The sequence below is a fragment of the Cornus florida genome, unplaced genomic scaffold (assembly GCF_030987335.1).
Source record: "Cornus florida cultivar Cherokee Brave unplaced genomic scaffold, ASM3098733v1 CherokeeBrave_3.0.0_Hap2_Chr05, whole genome shotgun sequence".
Taxonomy (NCBI): Eukaryota; Viridiplantae; Streptophyta; class Magnoliopsida; order Cornales; family Cornaceae; genus Cornus; species Cornus florida.
The window spans coordinates 80382704-80400854 of NW_026775575.1; the positions used below are offsets into that span (position 1 = coordinate 80382704).

General features: G+C 36.7%; 1 protein-coding gene across 1 annotated transcript; it reads right to left on the bottom strand.

The window, feature by feature from the left end:
- Positions 1 to 421: 421 nt before the first annotated feature.
- On the bottom strand, positions 422 to 16962 carry LOC132307078 (inner membrane protein PPF-1, chloroplastic). Its single transcript, XM_059804740.1, has 11 exons — positions 16486 to 16962; positions 15512 to 15622; positions 15118 to 15192; positions 13116 to 13176; positions 6946 to 7019; positions 6736 to 6840; positions 3539 to 3646; positions 3347 to 3450; positions 2665 to 2814; positions 2453 to 2579; positions 422 to 693 (listed from the first exon to the last, which is right to left on the bottom strand). The coding sequence occupies exons 1-11, from the start codon at positions 16819 to 16821 to the stop codon at positions 586 to 588; spliced, it is 1359 nt and encodes a 452-aa protein (XP_059660723.1). The 5' UTR covers positions 16822 to 16962; the 3' UTR covers positions 422 to 585.
- Positions 16963 to 18151: the final 1189 nt, after the last annotated feature.

Here is an 18151-nt window from a genome sequence, read left to right on the forward strand (position 1 = left end):
CATTTACTAAGTAGTGCATAAAATTGTTTTTGCATTGTACCTGATTTACAAAGCGAGAAGCAGTTCTTGTACTTCGCCTTCTCATTTCTCGCAATGTTTGCAGAAATGGGCTTATGTTTTTTTGCAATTGCCACAGCGAACTTCCTCGCCATCTTCATGGAAATAAGGGCATAAATGTGCCCACTGTTGTTGGAGATGCTGGGAGAGACTGATCTAGTGAATAATATAAACTCCTTGGCCCAGATGGTCAAAGCCGGTAAACATGGAAAAGCCCATTCCTCACAAACTTCAGTTGATAAAATCTTTTCTTAGACCCATTCCCCATTCTCTTCTCTCGGCCCCTTCTTACAAATGCTAGTTTTAGGGTTTGACAGTTTCAAATTCTCAGATAATGAGTATAGTGAGGTTGATTACCAGATCAAACATACAATGGTTAATGTGATCTTTTAAATCTAACAAACAATGGATTTTCATCATTGGTAGTAGTAGACCTTAAATGAACAAGCCGGTATCAAAATGGCCACTATAATTTCACTAAGATAAGTATCTATACAGTGGAAACTACACACAAATTAGTATACATATTCATACCGAACGCTTCCTCTTGGATCGCTTACTCCTCTTTGGCCCAGAATAATCAGGAACCTGTTTGCTACCACGAGGAGCATATGCCTCCTCCAGAACCTGCTCATCCTGTGATAAACCTTGAATCAATATCTAAACTCCCGATTTAAAAGGTAAAAAAGAAAATCAACGGAATTTTTTTTAATATAACCTTCAACTGTATTCCTGAATTTCGTTTATACTTGGATTGGGGTCTATAAAATTTGATGGTACTCTATTCTCAATTAAGAAAAGATCAGACTTATTAATTCATGTAGATCTCCTCCGTCCACATCTCTAAGGCGTATATACTCAGAATCCTATCTGCATTTGTATTTTTTACTATCGTGTTGTACATTATAAAAATAAAACATCCTAATTGCACCATCGCTGATTACTTGAAATAAAATCAGTCCATGTCCAATGCATTAAGAAAATAAAACATCCTAATATTTGCACGATCACTGATTACTTTCAACAAAATCAGTCCATTATTAATACAAAATCAAAAATTGTTGTGCTTGAAAAGCTTTCCCTTAAATGTTTCTTTGATGCAAATTCTTGACTATTCCTTCCCGCTTTTTGTCAATTGCTACGGAACTAAGATACCTTCTTTAATGTCAACGACTGAGTGTAAAATTCCCATATATGAGATGCCCTTCATTCGAAAGGGTTACCATATTTGCCAGATTCTTAGTTGCATGCAAATTCATGAAAAGTAGAACTCCTATCCATGTTTGTACTATGCTCAATCTATTTTCGGGAGGAAGATCCAGCCTACCAATGGTGTCACTAAATGCAAATTCGTGAAAAGTAGCACTCATATTCATGTTTGTCCTGCGTTGAATCTATCTTCAGGAGGAAGATCCAGCCTACCATTACTGTTGATAACCATGACAATATTTGAATAGGGATGACAATTTTACCCGCTTAACAAAAAAAAAAAAAGCCTGCCGCATCCCATCTTGCTCTATTGGGACAGGGTTAGGGCGTGTTTAATGGTGGGCTTGGGGGAGACAAAAAAAGAGCCCTTGCAACGTGCTCTCTCACCCACCCCCTCTGTGCATTGAACTTACAATATTACAATTTATGTTTTAACCCAATTATTAAATTATACAACCTATATAAACCCAACTCTAATCTTATTTTATTTTCTCACTTTCTTATAAACTTTTCTAACTATTCATTTACTATTACTATTTATAAAATAGTGCTACGGAAAAAGAAAAAAAAAAGAAAGAAAGAAAAAGGTACCAAAAGATTTGGTGGTGGGACAATGCAGCGTGGGGCTGGAGTGGAGGTATCTAAAATGGGGACAGGATGGGAGGTTTCTCAAGATAGGGTGGGGGCAGAGAAGGGGGCACTACTTCATACACACCTCATTTCCATTCCTAGAGATGATAAATAGGTTAATCAGAGGCAAGGGAACCTTCTTTCTGACCATACCCATACACAGTGGTGCATCCAGGTCATGATCATAGGGCAGTGAGCAAATGAGTCATATGAAGACAACTAGTGCTTTGGTCTTATATGCATCTTTTACTACATCAAATTTTAACTGAAGGACCTCAAAAGATGCATTCATGTAATGAGTACTGGAGCGATCCAAAGCACCCTAAACATACCGCTAGTATATCTTTGAATGAAAAGACAAGATGTGGTGAGTTTATAAAAGTTTTACTCCATATAGAAAGAATGGTGGATACTTTCAACTTATTCAACTTTGATCGGTCCCCCCTCTGATGGGCAGAGGTTTCATGCTTATGTGAGCTCTTGGTTCTCATGGGTAATATGATCAAGTGACAAAATATTAACTTCTGAGGAATAAGAGAAACTAAATGCTAATTACCTTGGCTGTATTCACTTTATCTGACTCATCTTCAGAATCAGATGTAGAAGCCAAAGTCTGAACTTGTTCTGAAGGCAGTGCCTTACTCAAATTTTTCTTCTTTTCTTCTTCTTTTAACTTACTAAACCTGAATTGATCACCATTCTTGTCAGTAAGGCACCTTTTGATGCAGCTGAAGAACATGAACACAAACTCTGATATATTACACCAACCTGTCACCAGGACTTGCCGGCTGTGAAGCTGATCGTTTTGCACGTCCTGCACTGATGATCCCACTTGCATTCTCACTCACAACAGGCTTTGCGCCACCTAATTTTCGTAACCATACTTGCTGTGCAGTGCTGAGGACGTTGTTTGTGAACCTAGTGCCCCATAATGCAATTATAATTAAATAAAACAGAAGGATGTAATTGGAATGTTTCTCAGAAAGTAACTAAATATGACTTTAAGAGACAAAAAATATATCACCCCCAACCACAACCCCCCCCCAAAAAAAAAAAAACACCCACGTACAAAATAATAATAATGATGATAATAGTAATAATAAAAAATAACATATTCAAGTATCCAATATAAATATGAGAACTGACAAGCATGAGATATAAGAATAAATAATATTAGAGCTTTTATTCACCTATGAATCTGGTTCATATAGGTAATCTAGGGAGAGATAATGTCAGAAAAACGTTGATGCAGCATAAGGTGTCTTACCTATTATCATGTTCAGTGACTGTTTGTCAGTGTGGGGTTGTTTTTATTATAATTTATTTTTATTTTGTTGTTGTTGATGCAGCATAAGAGGAACTCATCTTGCATAAGGTGTTAATAATAAATTTTTTTTTTTTTGAAAAACAAAAACAAAGACGAAAAGTAAGTCGCTGCTCAGGAACCTACCAGTAAATTGATAATCCCGATGGGACGGATAAAGAAAAGTAACCAATCATAAGAGGAAGAAACTTCAAAACGAGAAGCGTGTTTTTTTGAGATGGATCATCACTCTGCCAAAAGAAAAAAAATCAGGGCACAATGCCAGAAAAGAAAAACATAAAAGAGAAGTACATGATAAAAAAAGAACTTATTCTTCACCTGTGGAGGCTTCATCAGTTCCATTGAAACAAACTGAGAAACTACAAGGAGAACAGGTAAAACAAGGTATGCTGCAGTATCATGCCAACCTAATGGTGGATGCCCATCCTATAAAATGGATAACAAACAAAGTTACACATGAGACTGTGAATGAATCAGGCTCACTTGGTCACTCTAGCAGAAAATCATGTTCAAAGTACGTTTGCATAAAAACAGTTCAGGCAGAACAATTTATCCATGTCACTGGACATGCTTCCTAACTATGATGTGCATCCATCATCAAGAATAACCACAAGAATACACATTAGAAAAGCACAAGCAGCAATACGTTAAGTAGTCAAATTTTGACCTTACTAAGTGTATACTTCTTTTTAGGCTACTAATGTCCCTCATTTTAGCTGCTAAGAGAAGGATCAAACCTATCTTCTAATGAAGCATATAAAAAGTAGTCTTCTCAAAAAAAGAGAGAAGAAATCAAGTGTTGAAAGTTTTAGAAAGAGACAAAGAAAGGGAAAAGATTCAAAATACATGCCCTTTTCTTAATAAGGTTGATGCAGAATGAAAAATAATGAACTTCCATATTCAGCTCACCCATACATCTAAAAGAGAGCAGCACCACTCGACATTCAATTTAATCTATTTGCTCTTTATATATATATATATATATATATTTTTTGGGGGGGGGGGGGGGGGGGGGGGGGGGGGGGGTGTTGTGGATGGGGGGCCTGCCAGTCTACCACACCCCATCCTAGCACAGTGTATACTTCTGGGTTATGCGATCCAGGAAACCAAAAGAAAAAAGTTCAAGATACAAGATCAAGAATTTCTTTATATGTGTGAAGGATCTCCAGAGGAGAAACTTCTCTGATTCATGGAGTCAAATATACAAAATGAACCACCACAATACTCCAAACCAGATCCAAAATTTGAACCCAAGCTCTAAGAGTAATTAGTAAGGCAAGGCTCAGGGCTTGTAGAAACTCTCCATCCTGCCAATGTCAATAGAGGTATGCATGAAGGATCCACAATGGTTGTAACAAAAGCCACCTATACTCAGCTAACCCATACATCTAAGAGAGCCACCACACATTTAATTTAATCTACAATCTATTTGCTTTTCCATTTTCCTTTTTGTTGGGGAACCAAGGGGTGGGGGTAAGCCACTCTACTACAATATCCACGCCTCCATTCTTATCCAGATTTCTCAGTTCCTTTACTCTAAAAGTTACAAACAATCAAATTTGCATGATATATTTGAGTCTTTTAGGATGAATATTAGATAGAGCCAACTTTTAGTCAAATTTACCAAGGGCCTTGTAGCCTAGTGGTATCTCCTCTACCTCCCAAAGTGGATGGTGAGGGTTCGAGTACCCAAAGGGGCAAAGTGGAGGGGTGTGTGTTTCTTGCCAATGTTGTGTGTGTGTGTGTGTGTGTGTGTGGGGGGGGGGGGGGGGGGGGGGGGGGGGGGTGGGGGGGGGGGGGGTTTGGAATTTTGAATTTTAGTCAAATTTGACATTTACTTTTCACATTTAAGTTATATGATTCTATTTTAGAATATGTTGTAATTTCATTTATACAAACGTATACATAAACATATGTGTTCACCCTGATGAAGTTTTGAATAGGAGAACCAACTCTGATGTCTTCAAAAGTACTGAAGATATAAGTATTATCCATAGTATAAAAAATGGCGAGGAATTCTTAGATTAATACTAATTAGGATATGGGTATAGTATAATTCGAAGTTAGGTCATTAGGAATTTACAATGAGAGCAGATGGGATTCGGGGAAGCCAATAAATGCAGGGAATTTGAATTTAAAGTTGATGTCACCTGTTCAGTGCCAAAATTGATAGAAAGAACAGCAATAGGAGCGAGTAAGCAATGAATTTCCATGACCATAAAGTTCTCCCCTTGTAAGGTTGTAAAACCAGCAATTAAGATGATCATATGTAGATAACAATGAACTACAGAAGAGTATTCCTCTCCCACGGAGGAGGATCTCTACAATCACTTTCCTAAGAGCTAAGAAGCACGTATGACATGATACGGATGCAACGATACAACAAATCTATAAAAAAAAATAGGACACGGACATTGGAGGGATACGTCAAAAAATGATAATACTATAGTATTATATATATAAGTAATCAGTTTTGCTAATTTTATCTAAATTATGATTAATATATTCCCTAATTTACACCTTAGAGTTGGATATATATTGTTTTTGTTTTTTAAACCTTCATTATTTTCTAATTAACCTATAACATGTTTTAAAATTACATTCGAATCCCATTTTCTTTTAGAAAATATCTGAAAAATACCATGTCATGTCCTGAAAGTGTCACAAAAGTGTCTTCGTCATGTGCATGTGGAATCCTTGACGTGTGCAGCTAAGAAAAGAAAATATTCAAATTATAGGACACTTCTAGCCATGTCGAACATGTGCCAGGCCATGTCCCCCGTGTGTTCATGTCAAACACATGTCCGACAAGGCCAGTGCTTCTTAGCCTAATAGCCTAGGAGCTTAATTCCCAGTCACAACAGTATTAATTTCAATTGCCTTCCACTTCAGGATCGCCCAACTTGCCCAACTAAAATTGATGATCTTTTCTCTCCTACAATAAACCTAATCAGATCAATTGCTCATGGACAAAATCACCCAAGTGAGAATTAAATAAGAGTCATTTCCTGAGGGGAAATCAAAAGCTATGAGGATTGAGGATGCAGATCTACCTATCATTTTTCAAAGTTGATGCCCTTATCAAAGCTTTTACCTGGGTTCATCATCTTCCTCAAATCATCTCAAACTGACAAACTTTTCTTCCTAGAATTATTCTCGGTAGCATAACAGAAGAAGATGGTGTCCTCCACAAATTTAACTTTCTTCCTTACAGTAAAAAGAAGACAAGGGAAAACAAAGGTATCGATTCTCATCTCAGTTAAAACTACCAAACACTACAGTGAATAGGATGAGAGACGAAACTATGATGTGAGTTTATGCATTTGTCACCAAAAACTGAAGATTTACTAATGCCAAAATGTGTACGTTGGTTTATTTCAATTGTTTGTATGAATCATTCATGACAAGAAAGATGGTAATAAAAGTTGATGAAAGGGAAATAAAATATGAAACAAAGATGAAATAAGCAGCAAAAGATAGCTTCACGAGTCTGAAGAACATAAAGGTGTTATTACCACAAATGGGAAAAGCCAAGAAATTCCAGATCCATTTTGTCGAGCAGCAATCGTAGTTGGGCCACCCAAAGAGGGAATCCAAAAGAAACCTTCTGTCAGTAGTCCCTTTGAGTAAAAATGTTGCAAAAATCAGCAATAAACTATTTATACGGCATATAAAATTTTTGCCATCAACATCACTCAAAGGTAAACTAATCTGAACTTGACTACCTCATTTGCCACATTTGAAAGAGCTTGATATAAACCTATCCAGACTGGTATTGTAGCCAAGGTTGGGAAACATCCTGTTCATTCACAAAAACAAATAAGATGATATGCACCGCTATGATGGAGAGATTGTGAACACAGAGCAGGTGTAAAAATTAAGATGCAACTGGAAGATAGAATAGCAATATCATGAAAAATGAAAGAGATAGGGGGTTGGGGGAAGCGGAAGAGGGAAACTAAATGCCAGTGACATGGTACATGCAAAAGGACAAATTGCATGAAAAGTACAGAACACCAAACAAATCTTAAGAAAATAGTTAACAATGGTTCAATTATAAGAAATATTGGTTTTTATTGCATCAAGAAACACAAATGGCAAAATATATAAATATAGGAAAAATGTCACAATATACACCAACATGCTATTTTTCTTAACAGCACAATTGAATGGTTCCATCAGTTATAGCATCCCATAGTTCAGCTGTTGAAGTCCATGTTGGGGAATTACGTGATTTATGTAATTGTTAGATAAATTTGGAAAGTATTAACTGTCTGATTTTGTACTAATTACAGGCTAATATAGCTGGTGTATTAAAGTTTAGGTTGACTTATTTTATTTTCTGATCTTAGGGATTTGATTGTATATTCCTTAATTTACTGGATTCTGATCTGATTGTATTCAGCCTATAAAGGTCAGGCTGCTTTGTATTAGAAAGTCATGAAATATACTCCAGTTTTTCCCAATTTCCGTGTTATGGTATCAGAGCACTAGGTACTCTTTCTGGGATAAAATATTTCATCATTTACAGATTTCATAGCAGCTTGGAGTTCAGTTTTTTACAAAAGAAAAAAGAGATGTCAGAGGTTACACAAACCAGCTCTCAATCGGAGGAACCTACAATCCAACAACAGGTTCCTGGAGATCTACAGAACATTCAAGCTGCGTATAGGCTGAATGGAATGAACTATTTAAAGTGGTCTCAACTTGTTCAAACCTTTCTGAAAGGGAAGGGCAAGCTCAACCATCTTCTTGGAAAAGGGCCTAAGAAAGAAGATCCAAAGTTTGCTGCTTGGGACGAAGAAGACTCAATGGTCATGTCATGGCTATGGAATGCTATGGTACCCGAGATAAGTGATACTGTCATGTTTTTGACAACCGCTCAAGAGATATGGGAGGTGATCAGACAAACTTATTCGAAAAAAAATGATGCAGCCCAGGTGTACGAGATCAAGGTGAAGCTAGCTGCCACAAAATAAGGGAACAAGACTGTAACAGAGTATGCCAACACTCTGAAAAATTTGTGGTACGAGTTGGACTATTACCAGGTTCTCGAGATGAAGAACAGTGAGGATGCTGCGTTGTTGAAGGCTTTCATAAAAAAAGACCGAATCTATGATTTCTTAGCAGGCCTTAATCCGGAATTCGATACTGTAAGAGTTCAGACTTTGGGGAAAGGATTATCCTCCCTAAATGAAGCAATTGCAACTATTCATGCTGAAGAGAGCAGGAGAGGAGTTATGTTGGATTCGCAGCCATTGGAAGGATCGGCACTCCTTACAACCGCTACTAGTAAGCGAACTTTGGAGAAGAAGTCTTCAGCTATTACTGATTATAAGAAATCTGACCCGAAGAGGAAAGAGAATTTGGTATGTAACTATTGCAAGAAAACTGGTCATACGAAGGACACCTGCTATAAGCTACATGGAAGGCCACAAAACATGGATCAATCAAACTGGAATTCCGGAGGAAGAAGCTGGCAGCAAAAGGGAAAAGCCCACATTGCACAAAATAGCACTAATAATACCAGTGATCAACCGAATTCCAGCAGCAGAGAATTCTGTAAGGAAGACATTGATCGCCTCCGATCCCTTCTTAATTCACTCGAAGAACCTACAGGTGCCTGTTCATTAGCACTTTCAGGTATGTATTCTGGTTCTCATGCTCTTAGTGTCTCAGATAATGTTTTAATCCACCCACACTCTTGGATTGTCGACTCAGGCACAACCGACCATATGACCAACTCATCCCAATCTTTTTCTTCTTATAAACCATGCCCAAGTAATAAAAAGATCACCACAGCTGATGGGAATTTAGTCACTGTTGCAGGACAGGGGGACATATCCTTAGGACCTTCCTTGTGTCTTAAAAATGTTTTACATGTGCCCAAATTGACAACCAATCTTTTATCTGTCAAACAAATCACCAAGGATATGAACTGCAATCTTATTTTCTCAAAAAATTCATGTGTGTTTCAGGACCGAGCTTCGGGGAAAACGATTGGGCATGCTAAAGAAAAGGATGGTCTCTACTGTCTCGAGCCCATGAGTGGAAAAGTGAGTACTGGAATTGGTTGTTCATCTGTGCTTCTGTCTGATTCCTCCACAAATAAAGACAAAATTCTCCTTCATCATTTTCAGCTTGGTCATCCTTCCTTCAGAACTCTTAGTCTTATGTTTCCTTCTTTGTTTAAAAATGTTGATTTGAAACAACTTCATTGTGATATTTGTGAAATTGCCAAACACAAACGTGTTTCCTTTCCTTTGAACAATAATAAATCATCAGTTCCTTTTTATTTGATGCACAGTGATGTTTGGGGTCCTTCACGGGTTGCTAATTATTCTGGGGCACGTTGGTTTGTCATTTTTATAGATGATTGTACGCGGGTAACTTGGACTTTTCTCATGAAGCAAAAATCTGATGTAGCCTATATCTTTCCAATATTTCATAACATGATAAAAACACAGTTTGGGGTGAAAATTAAAAGGGTGAGGACAGACAACGGGAGAGAATATTTTAACCAAATTCTTTCACCATATTTGAATCAGGAGGGAATAGTTCATGAGTCCTCATGCATTGACACACCCCAACAAAATGGGGTGGCCGAAAGAAAGAATGGACATCTTCTTGAAACTACCTGTGCTCTTCTTTTTCAAAGACAAGTTCCAAAATATTTTTGGGGGGAAGCCGTTCTTACAGCCACTCATCTCATCAACCAATTACCTACCAAAGTCTTAGTTTTAGAAGTCCTTGGGAAACACTTTCACATCATTTTCCAGACTTCCTTACTCCAAACAGGTTGTCTCCTCGGGTATTTGGTTGTGTTATCTTTACTCATGTTCATGCTCACAATCGAAGCAAACTTGATCCCCGAGCACTTAAATGTATTTTTATAGGTTACTCTTCAACTCAAAAAGGTTACAAATGTTACCATCCGCCTACTCGGAAAACCTACATTTCAATTGATGTCACATTTGTTGAACATGAGAGTTTCTTTCATCATCCTTCTCCTCAGGGGGAGGTAACAAGTGATGAAAAGGATGATGATGCCGATGTCCTCGATTTCGATCTTATGCCCAAATCGTCACCATCATCTTTGAGTCCAAGTTCTGCAACCACTCCTGCCTCGGTTTCCTTTGGTTCCCCTCTTACCGCGGCTTCTCCAAGTCCGGATCACATTCATTCCCAGGTTTCACTACCTACTTCCGATCCCAGTTCTGATATTTCTCCGCTTCAAAATCCAAGTGTGACATCTCTTGAATCTCAACCACAATCTCCTCCTAAAAATCCAACTCCAATCAATCAATCCAGTAGTCACTAAACCACTTCAAGTTTTTTCGAGAAGGAAGGGAGGCAAGACTAATCCGAAGCAAGCCCAAAAGTCAGAACCTATGCTTGGGAAAGAAACCACTCAGGAGAAAAACACTACTCAGGTAAACAATTCCACTCTTGTGTTTGATGAGACTGATTTAGAACTACCCATTGCAGTTCGAAAAGGTACCCGAAGGTGTACACAACATCCACTCTCTCATTTTGTTTCCTTTGAAAAATTATCTCCCTCACATAGAGCCTTCCTTACTCAGCTAAACTCAATAGCCGTTCCTAAAACATTGTCTGAGGCATTAAACAGCAGGGAATGGAAGCAGGCCGTGAAAGTTGAGATGGACGCACTGGAAAAGAACAAGACTTGGGAGATGGTCGAATTACCGAAGGGAAAAAAAACTGTGGGATGCAAATGGGTGTTTTCAGTAAAATTCAATGCAGATGGATCTCTTGAAAGGTACAAGGCAAGGCTAGTAGCAAAAGGATATACCCAGACCTTTGGTGTTGATTATCAAGAAACTTTTGCCCCAGTGGCAAAAATGAACACAATAAGAATTTTATTGTCTCTGGCTGCTAACTTTGATTGGACTTTGCAGCAGTTTGATGTAAAAAATGCATTTCTGCATGGAGATCTTGAAGAAGAAATATATATGGACGCTCCTCCAGGATTTAGTTTTCCGAAGAAGAATAGGGTATGCAGACTAAGGAAGGCACTGTACGGACTGAAGCAATCCCCCAGGGCTTGGTTTGGCAGGTTTGCAAGAGCAATGTTAGCAATGGGTTACAAACAAAGTCAAGGTGATCATACTTTGTTCATAAAACACTCTTCTTCAGGGGGAGTTACAGTCCTCATTGTATACGTAGATGATATTATTGTCATTGGCAATGATCAAGCTGAAAGGGAAACTCTTAAAGCTAAACTGGCCACGGAATTTGAAATAAAAGACCTAGGCAAGCTAAAATACTTCCTAGGAATTGAAGTTGCTCGCTCCAAAGAAGGAATTTTCGTCTCACAACAAAAGTATGTTATTGATTTACTGAAAGAAACAGGAAAGATAGGCTGTAAGCCCGTGAACACTCCCATTGAACCGAATCATAAGCTTGGAGAAGCTGTTGATGATGAGCCAGTTGACAAAGGAATGTATCAAAGACTTGTTGGAAGATTAATCTACTTGTCTCACACCAGGCCTGACATCGCCTATGCAGTTAGTGTAGTGAGCCAATTTATGCACAACCCAAAGGAAGTACATCTCCAAGCAGTATACAGAATCCTGCAATATCTAAAATCTAGTCCAGGTCGAGGCATATTGTTCAAGAGAGGATTGTGCTTGAACTTAGAAGTTTACACAGACTCAGACTATGCAAGTTCAGTGTCAGATAGAAGATCAACCTCGGGTTATTGTGCCTTCCTAGGTGGGAATCTTGTTACATGGAGGAGCAAAAAGCAGCCAGTAGTTGCAAGGTCAAGTGCAGAAGCTGAATTTCGTGCCATGGCTTTAGGAATATGTGAATTATTATGGTTGAAAATAGTCCTGAAGGATCTTGGAGTTTCAGTTAAGAGGCCGATGAAGTTATATTGTGATAACAAGTCAGCCATCAATATTGCACATAATCCAGTGCAACATGACCGCACCAAGCATGTGGAAGTTGATCGCCACTTCATAAAGGAAAAGCTCGATAATGGACTAATTTGCACTCCATATGTCTCAACAAAAGGACAACTAGCTGATGTACTAACCAAAGGGTTAGCCAGTCCTGCGTTTCAAAGAATTATCTGCAAGCTGGGGATGGAAGATATTTATTCCCCAGCTTGAGGGGGAGTGTTGGAGAATTACGTGATTTATGTAATTGTTAGATAAATTTGGAAAGTATTAACTGTCTAATTTTGTACTAATTACAGGCTAATATAGCTGGTGTATTAAAGTTTAGGTTGACTTATTTTATTTTCTGATCTTAGGGATTTGATTATATATTCCTTAATTTACTGGATTCTGATCTTATTGTATTCAGCCTATAAAGGTCAGGCTGCTTTGTATTAGAAAGTCATGAAATATACTCCAGTTTTTCCCAATTTCTGTGTTAGTCCAAAATGAACTCCAAACCTTTATGCTCTTTCCAGAAAAAATGTAACTCACACATCGCAATTTAGTTTAAAGGTTACTCCTAAGGCATCAGTACTAGGCTTTGAATTGCACAACACAATCAAATAATGATTACTACTTTACTAGAACATTTCTCCAAAAAAATTCCTGTAGTGAGTGGAAGTGTTGTTTAACTATTTTCTAAGAATTCCCAACTCTAATACTTATCAAAAAAAAAAAAAAAAAGAATTCCCAACTCTAATAGAATTTGGACTCCATATTATAAATTCATAAGCTTTGACTAGTAAAATTCATATAGACCCACTCAAAAACATATATAAAGATCCAATACAAAAATCTGGCTGAAACTTCACAATGCTAAGAATCAACTTCATAAGAAAAATAATAGATCAATGATTCAAATAAAAGAGAAGCAATAGTTACTGAATTACAAACAACATGTACTGTTAATTAATAAATGAAAGATATACCTGCCAAAGGATTAACCCCTGCCTGTTTATAAAGACGTGATGTCTCAAGTTGTATTCTTTCCTAAAAAAGAAAATAACAAAACAAATACATCAGTATGCAACACATATTTTCTCTTTCTAAAGTGTACCACCATGCACCAAACTTCAAACTGAAAAGACAGAAGAAACTAAAGGTACAGCCTAATCAGTAGATTTAATATTGGTTCCAAGTGAACTAGGACTGCGTTGAATGCCATGTAAAGAAACAAAAATCAACATTATCTATACAGTAAGATTCTCTTGCTATGATCCAACATTTAACACAGATACAGACCCAATTGATACAATCCTCAAATCTGAAAAGGTATTTACTTTGATATAACTTTCTGTGCTATGTTTCAATTGAGGTCATAGAAATACCAGTTTGAATGCTTAAAATCAAAAGAGATACACACAACATTTGAAATATTACTTCTTTAAAACCAATTATTAGTACCACTGATATTGTCTTATGTATCAAGCATAGTGATGAATTCGTTTCAGTTGGCATTTTAGTTTCTTTATCAGAACAACAAAGTATCTAAGAATTCCAATGTACAGTTTGGATTTATGTCTATACGATAATATTCACTTATTAAACATGTATCGTTACACAAATAATCCTGAACTGCAAAATTAAGTTAACTCATAAACATGTCATTATCTTACTGGATACATCAAAATCAGAACATTAACTAATACCTTCCATATGCTAAGTGGTATATAATTGGAGACTCTCAATCCTATTCTATAAATCTTTATTATTTTATCCCCTTTCTCCTTTTTTTTTTTTTCGAGATCAACAATATTTTATATCTTTCTAATCTTAAATTAGGTTACTATCCTAAAATCTCTAACCCAATTATTCCATGAGCACTTTTGTTTGTGGTCTGTATGTGCTATAGTCATATGCATGAAGAAGGGGAGGGGAAATTCAAAAAGAGAAATAGAGAAAAGAACAATCTAAAATACAAAAGCTTTGAAGGATGTCAGAAGGGATACATTGGCCAACAAAACATCAAGATGGTCCTCAAAACTTGATAATATTTGCTTGTAATCAAAAACATATTGTATAACACTGCCTTTGATATTGACTATGTGGCAAAGAGGACTTGTAATAGGTTGGTGCCCAATGGCTGAGTTTTGTAGAAGATAAATGGAAAACAAGATGCTTGAAAATCGTACCCTTAAGAGATGGTAAAAAATGCGATTTACCGGAAAATGTGAAAGAAGAATGCTTAGAAAGTCATTATTTTAACTTATTAAAAATCTCGTTTAAAAGTCCCTACAAAAGTAGCACAAGAACCACAATATATATATATATATATATATATATATATAAAATTTAAGATGTCAAGGGAGAAATGCCAAAAAGGCCGAATCATGGTGAAATACTCCAAAATATTACACAAAATGGAATTAGAAGCGACTTGCTCCATTTCCTTTTGACTTAACTAAAATGTCTCCTCCAATTACCATTCCCGCAACATCCCCACAAAGATATGTTAACTTATTGCCATTCCATTTGAGTGAGTGTCAGTCTTTCCAGATAGCTTTTGCCAGGATACTAGATTCATCTTGTAACTATTTCCCTTAAGTTAGTTTTCACTTTTGAATGTAGTGATAAAGGGAGCACAAGTACAGTGATCACATATAGCAATTAGTCAGAATATCTATTTCAATTTACAGGCAGTTATATCTGAGGATTGTTTGCTTCCTAGTATTTGCTTTACTGCTGCTAGATGATCCTTTAAATGGCTACTACAATCCAAGATGAAGGTGTTCTGGTTTTAGGAGTAGCTCAACAAGATATATCTACACACAGAACTGCTTGTGGTATAAGATATCATTAGAATCCTCATAATTGGAGCACACTCAAATACTTTAGCATATCCTTTACACATATTATTTCAGTTTTTAATAAGTGTCACATATAATGACAGCAACATGGTCAAAAGCAATACAATTAAAATTCGAAGCTCACCTGATTTCCCGCATATCTTTGTTGGATTGCTTTGATCTTTGGTTGAAGGTTTTGCATTGCCAGTGTTGATTCAACCTTAATACACAATAAAATGCTATCAGCTATAACATAACAGTACCACTGGTCCACTACAGCACATAGGCACAACATAACGACACATCTACAGGACTAGAAAACGGAAGATGCAACTTGGCACATTTGCTCCCAAGTAGTGCTTCTCATTAAATAAATTCAAGCAAAAAATAAATCATTTTTCTTTTTTTGGGGTGCGACGGAGGTAGGTTGAAGAAACAGTTAAGTGGCTAAATAAGGAATTCATAATTTCTCAATGAGAGAGGGATTAAAAAACTAGATATGCTTTCTATGTTAAGACCGTCAGGCAGTCAACATTCACCTGCTGCTTTGTTAAAGGAAATGTGGCAATTTTCACGAGAACGGTAAGCAATATAATTGCAAATCCATAGGCATAAGGCAAATGTACAGCTGTGAGTCCATCCTCCAGTACCTGATACAAGTAAGCAAGTATATATTATCAACATATTTTTGAACCAAGAATCTTTCTAAAACTCTTTAACACTGCGTAAGAAACTATGGTCAGACATACCAAGTTACAGGCAATACCAAGTTTCACTGAGAACATCACTATCACCAGCAAATACATGCGGAACAAACTTTTCAAAACCAAAATTCATGTCACTGATTAGAACATTGCATGTTCCAAGAGTATTTCATAAAGGAATGCATTATTAATCACATTACTTAATGGTTTACTATTTCATCAATTTGGCAAGCTTCTGGATGAATTTAGAATAGAAGAAAGAGCACATAGACTTCCATGCACCAAGTAGAATAGAATGAGTTAGAATGCGTACATTGTGTGTGCGCGTAGAGAGAGAGAGTTGGCTGAGCCTATTGCCAAATCAATGAATTTGTACAATTGCTCTAGAAAGAGTTGCAATAGGATCAACTCAGACAGAATTGAACTAATGTTCCAACAAAAATTTCATGGTGGTCTAGGTACTCAGTTGGACTTTTTTTTACTTTTACTTTTATTTTTTATTTTTATCACTGCTCAAGATAGAAGTTTCAACACTTTTTGTTACCATATACTTGGAGTTTAGGCTACTTAGCACAAGCACAGCACTCAAGCTTCATCAGTTTTAGTTTAATAATCTTACTCAATTGTGCAAATATCAACAAGAAAATCCACGCAAATCATAATAAAGACAACAATTTTATGCCAATTTAATAAGCAACAGACAACACGCATAGCCACTACATGCGATTTGTATAGTCAATCCCAATTATTTGGATTAAGCCTCTGTTTGGGTTCATTTCTTATAAGCAATTTTGCAATTGCAATTTTACCTTCAAAACAACTTCCATGGCGTCGGAGATAAAGCCGAACCACCCTCCGCTTTTCTGGACAGTGGCATCGGTGGAGCCGGAGGCGGTGCCACCGGCAGCAGAATCGACGGCCACGGCAGCATCAGCGAGTGTGTAGAGAAGGCCCTCTGCTCGGCTAGCAATTGAACTGAAATCGAAAGAAGAGTCGAGAGATTGAATTGGAGGAAGGCCTTGGAAGCTGAATTTGACTCTGGTGGTGATAAGTCTGCGTTGTGGGAGATTGTAGAGGCCATGGCGAGAGAGGGAAGGGAGGGGCGTTCCGATGAAGGCTGGAGATGAGATTAGAGTTCTCGCCATGGATTGAAGAATTGTAGGGCTTATGAAGGTGACTGGCTCTGTTTCAGCTTCTCATCTATGTATGTGTAAGAGAGAGGGGATGAGGGAAGTTGGGGAGTGGATCAGAGGAAGGAGATGATGGTAAGAGAATATTTTGTATTATCCGTATTTTTTGTGGGACTGCAGAAAAATAAAATAGCCAGTTTCTATCCAATACCCGGGCTCCACGTCGAGATTTAGAGGGTCGTTTGGTCAATTCCTCGATAATCGAAAGGAGTTTCTTTTCTTTCGTTTGCTTTTGCCTGGTGGATTGATTATACTCTAGTAATATAATATTCAAAAATAGAAAATAAAATGAAGTTTATACGCTAATTACACAGCTTGACAGCTGCACTAGTGACACAAAACAGTTTTTATTACGTCGTGCACTTCTGCGGTCGTTAGTCACCTGAGAAACGTTAATTAATAATACTCCTCTCCTGGTATGAAATGACCTTTTTACCCATGATATTTTATTACTTTTTAAATGTTTGTTTTTTCGATTTGAAATGTCTTTTCTGCCCTACACTTCTTACTTTATTTCTCTCCTGTTCTTTCCTCTTTGTGTTCTTGAAGATCATTTTAGTTTTTAATTTTGTGGAGTCGATCACTCGAGAAGAGACGGTACCAAAAAATTATACGAGGGGGCAATAGTGAAATTTCATAAATATAATTGGAAAAGAAAATTTCAACAAGAATACAATACTAAAGGAAAAATATATATATAGTAGGGATAATCAGGCCTGCACACAACTACTCAAGCATTTAATTGTAGTCCATTGATCTTCTTCTATATCATCTTTCTCTAAAATCAATCAAAAAAATCAAATCAAAATACTGAATTTATCGTTAATTATGTCATGGCAGTATAATTTTCATTGTAAATAATAATAAATTTTAAAATTTTAGTCCATTGATCGTCTACTTGTCATATTAGTCAGTGAATTTAGTTTTTTAGCTTCAAAAAGTATTTAATTAATAAAAAATTTAAATTTAAATTTTATTTATTTAGAAAGAGAGGGAGATTTGAATGTACACGCTTAGGGCCTGTTTATTAACAGAAATGATTCCTGATTTTTATTATCAATTCTTAAAATTAAAAATTAAAAGTAAAAATTATATTTAATAAAATACTTTCACTTTTTTGTTTTAAGAAAGTACTTTTTAATTTTACGAAGAAGAGAGAAAGTGAGCAATCTTCACTTTCTTGTTTTTTCTACTGTAGCGGCGGAATTACTTCCGCTACTATAGCAGAACTGCTCACCCGTATCACCCCTTCTCACACCATCTGTCTACTATCTTCTTTTTCTCT